The sequence below is a fragment of the Cucurbita moschata genome, unplaced genomic scaffold, assembly GCF_002738365.1.
Source record: "Cucurbita moschata cultivar Rifu unplaced genomic scaffold, Cmos_1.0 Cmo_Scf00270, whole genome shotgun sequence".
NCBI classification, from domain to species: Eukaryota; Viridiplantae; Streptophyta; class Magnoliopsida; order Cucurbitales; family Cucurbitaceae; genus Cucurbita; species Cucurbita moschata.
The window spans coordinates 15,583-18,808 of NW_019268786.1; the positions used below are offsets into that span (position 1 = coordinate 15,583).

The window sequence follows — 3,226 nt, forward strand, 5'->3', positions numbered from 1 at the left end:
CCAACTAGCCCCTAATTGTGAATGTGACTCGATTGTCAGGGGTCCGAATAACCATAGAACTGACTTACGATATTTTATGATTTATGATTGTATCCCGTGGGGACTACCATGAAATTTTCCAGTTAGCTTTCTGTAGTGAGCTTATCACGAGCGACAAGGGTCAACGTTGTACCTTATGAGTTAGTTATGAATATCGTTCATGCATGTAATTTATGTGGTTATATGGGGACAATAGAGGTTCGCCAACTAGCCCCTCATCGTAAACTCGACTCGATTGTCAAGGGTCCGGATAACCATATAACTGGCATATGATGTTTTATGATATATGATTTGTGCCCTATGGGGACTTTTAGGAAGTTTGCCAGTTAACTTTCTTTCAGTGAACCTGCCACGAGCGTAGGGGTCCACAGTTGCACCTTAGAGTTGGTCAAGCCTTAACATGCATGAACCCTATGAGTTATATCGAGGTCGCGCCTCGAGGACTCTGAGATATGATGATAATAATGAGAGACTAGCAGAAACGACTAACTGGAGACCTAGACAACTTTAGAATATTCTGAGGGCTGGAGGTCCAAAACAAAGTAGAATGAGAAAAGGTAGGGTGTAGCCTAGGAAAAGCCTAATAGGAGGGGATAAATCCCCAAAAGAAAATAAGATACGGAACCCATGAATAAGATCAATAATACTTAATAATAAAATATGAACTACCAACAAACTAATTACTGAGTATATTTTATATACTCATTTCTGCTACTTCAACTTTCTTTTTAGGTGAAGTTTGACGTAGCGGTCGGAGTCACATCTGGGTTGTTGGCTACAGAGAGTCCCATCACATTTGAGTATGCAGTCCCTTATTCGATGCATTTTAAATAGTTTGATCTTGTAGTAGTGTATTTTAGTGGTCTCTTCTTGTTTCTTATTAAAATAAAAAATTAAAAAAAAAAAATTCGTCATTTGAGTAATTAAATTTCAAAGTGCATGTGTTTAAAAGTTTTAAATTTTACTAATTTTTCTTATTTCCACATCATTGAGTAATTATCCCTGACTCGAGTCCCTCAAAAAGTGGGTCGTTACATTTCTCAATTAACAAAACGAGAGATTAAGTATTTTATGGTCTAATCTTATACAAACTCATTATATAGAATACTCACACTTATATTATCGGGTGGAATTCCACCCTTTCTACAATGGCGGGTGAACACAAAAAGGCCATCAGCTTTTCGCTTTCCTTTTCACTTTTCCACTGAATTTCGAGGAGATCATCCACATTCCTCAACTTGAATGGTTACAATATTTAATTAGGGAAGATCCTGACATCAAAATGTTAACCATCTCATCCTTCTCATCTTGATCCCTTCTTCTCTTTCTTCACACCCCGATCCACATTAGCCTTCTTCTCTTCTCAAAATCCATGGCCGATTCCCGCAAGAAGACTATCATCGACACTGACCCTGGCATCGGTAATGTTTTTCATTTCGTTTTTCTCATCGATTATGTTTAACACAGACCTAAATTGCTCCATCTCTATTCATTTCGATCCTAATTGAACCGATTTTTCAAGTCCATCTGGTTGGGGCAGAGTATTTTACTGATGAAGTTAGTTATATATCTGTAGATGATGCTATGGCCATTTTTCTGGCTTTACAATCCCCAGAGTTGGATGTGCTTGGACTAACCACTATTTTTGGGAATGTTTATACTACTCTTTCCACAAGAAATGCCTTGCATCTGGTGAGTCACTTATGAATAGATAAGAATCATACCTTTGCTTAATGTTGTTCATCTCTTGTTTTTCTTTCTCTTACTTTTTTGGTTCCCCTTTGCTTGTCTCATCTTAATTTTTGTTGTTTCATCAGTTGGAGATTGCTGGTAGGACTGACATCCCAGTGGCTGAAGGATCGCATGTCACAATAACTGTAAACTCCATTATCTTACATCCACTGCTTCTCGTATCATGTGCTCTACTTGTTTAGTAGAGTTTTGAATTTGATTGTTTGAGTAGGACTTTCTTCTGTCAAGGTGCTTTGTCTAACATCTACTGATTCTCCACTCTTTTGGTTCAACACTAAAAGCTTCCAAGAAAACTCTGTGGCGTCCAAATAGTTAAGGTTGTGAGTGTTGTTTTCAAAATTTGTCTACTTTGATGTGAATGTGGAAATACCAAATTTATGGACATATTCATGCGGGTGAGGAATACTCGAAAATTTTAAACTTCAGAAATTTGATAGTTTCATTGACATTTTGAGATAAACGTTGGCTCTTCACACCCTTTGTATGTGAAAATTTTATGTATTTAATCTGTAAAAGCCTTTGGAATCCATATTTATAGTTAGAATATTACTGTATTATTTTCAACATGATATTTGCCTCATTACTTAGCTAATGCAACACCTAATTATGATTCTCTTTCTCTCATATATGCGAGATGTCTATACAAAAATGTAACTCATTGACGTCTGAATGTTTTCTCTTTTGTCCTTTTTGTTTGTAATGTTTGTTAACTTGATATGTTATTCGTATGAAGAAAGGTACAAAACTTCGTGTTGCTGATTTTGTCCATGGGGCCGATGGACTTGGCAACCAAAATTTTCCACCTCCAAATGGGATTCCGATAGACCAGTCGGCAGCTGCTTTTCTTGTTGAACAGGCAAATCTTTACCCTGGAGAAGTAACAGTTGTGGCTCTAGGACCGCTAACAAATATTGCACTGGTCTGATTCTAAATTCCTAGTAAAAATGTATTTTTCACATTACTTCACTACAATTTACCCACATAAGGTTGATATAGGCTTTGCAATTGGATCCCGGATTTTCAAAGAAAATTGGGAAGATTATTATTCTTGGTGGTGCATTTTTCGTGAATGGAAATGTAAATCCTGCAGCAGAAGCCAATGTAAGTTGCTTCACTCTTTTAATGCGACAACAACTCTTGTGAGTTCATTGCCTGCTTCCCCTGTCACCATTTTTAAGCTTGAAACTGCACTTCTCTATCTTGTGTATCCTACTTTTATGTATCAAAGAGGTTTTGTGGATTTGAATCTACCGCTTTAAAACAGAGGGCTTTATAATGCCAGGAAACAAAATTCTTTTTTGCTTTCGTACATTTAAATCTAACAAAATATCTAAAATCCTTGGTAGAAAGCTAAATGTTTATCCATCCTCCATAAATGTTTACTTTTACACCTAAACTTTATTAGTGTTTTATATTTTGATTACAGAAACAATGA

The 3,226-nt window shown here is 36.4% G+C and overlaps 2 protein-coding genes across 2 annotated transcripts in view; both read left to right on the top strand.

Annotated features, from left to right (window-relative positions):
• The window catches only part of LOC111440460 (probable uridine nucleosidase 2), a 17,627-nt gene extending 14,412 nt beyond the window's left edge, over nt 1-3,215 (top strand). Inside the window, exon 6 of the transcript XR_002709942.1 lies at nt 2,956-3,215. The gene's annotated coding sequence lies outside the window, so the exon portion shown is untranslated. The remainder of the gene's footprint in view (nt 1-2,955) is intronic.
• LOC111440461 (probable uridine nucleosidase 2) lies at nt 1,171-3,215 on the top strand. The gene is made up of 5 exons (XM_023077527.1): nt 1,171-1,460; nt 1,616-1,731; nt 1,857-1,916; nt 2,525-2,710; nt 2,788-3,215. Exons 1-5 carry the CDS (start codon nt 1,412-1,414, stop codon nt 2,932-2,934), a joined length of 558 nt encoding a protein of 185 aa, XP_022933295.1. The 5' UTR covers nt 1,171-1,411; the 3' UTR covers nt 2,935-3,215.
• Nucleotides 3,216-3,226: the final 11 nt, after the last annotated feature.

Bases quoted from the DNA above. Each gene is read 5' to 3' on its own strand.
- LOC111440461 (XM_023077527.1), top strand. From the start codon at position 1,412: ATGGCCGATTCCCGCAAGAAGACTATCATCGACACTGACCCTGGCATC. The intron at 1,732-1,856 runs GTGAGTCACTTA...TTGTTTCATCAG, and splicing joins CAAGAAATGCCTTGCATCTG to TTGGAGATTGCTGGTAGGAC. The intron at 2,711-2,787 runs GTCTGATTCTAA...AGGTTGATATAG, and splicing joins CGCTAACAAATATTGCACTG to GCTTTGCAATTGGATCCCGG.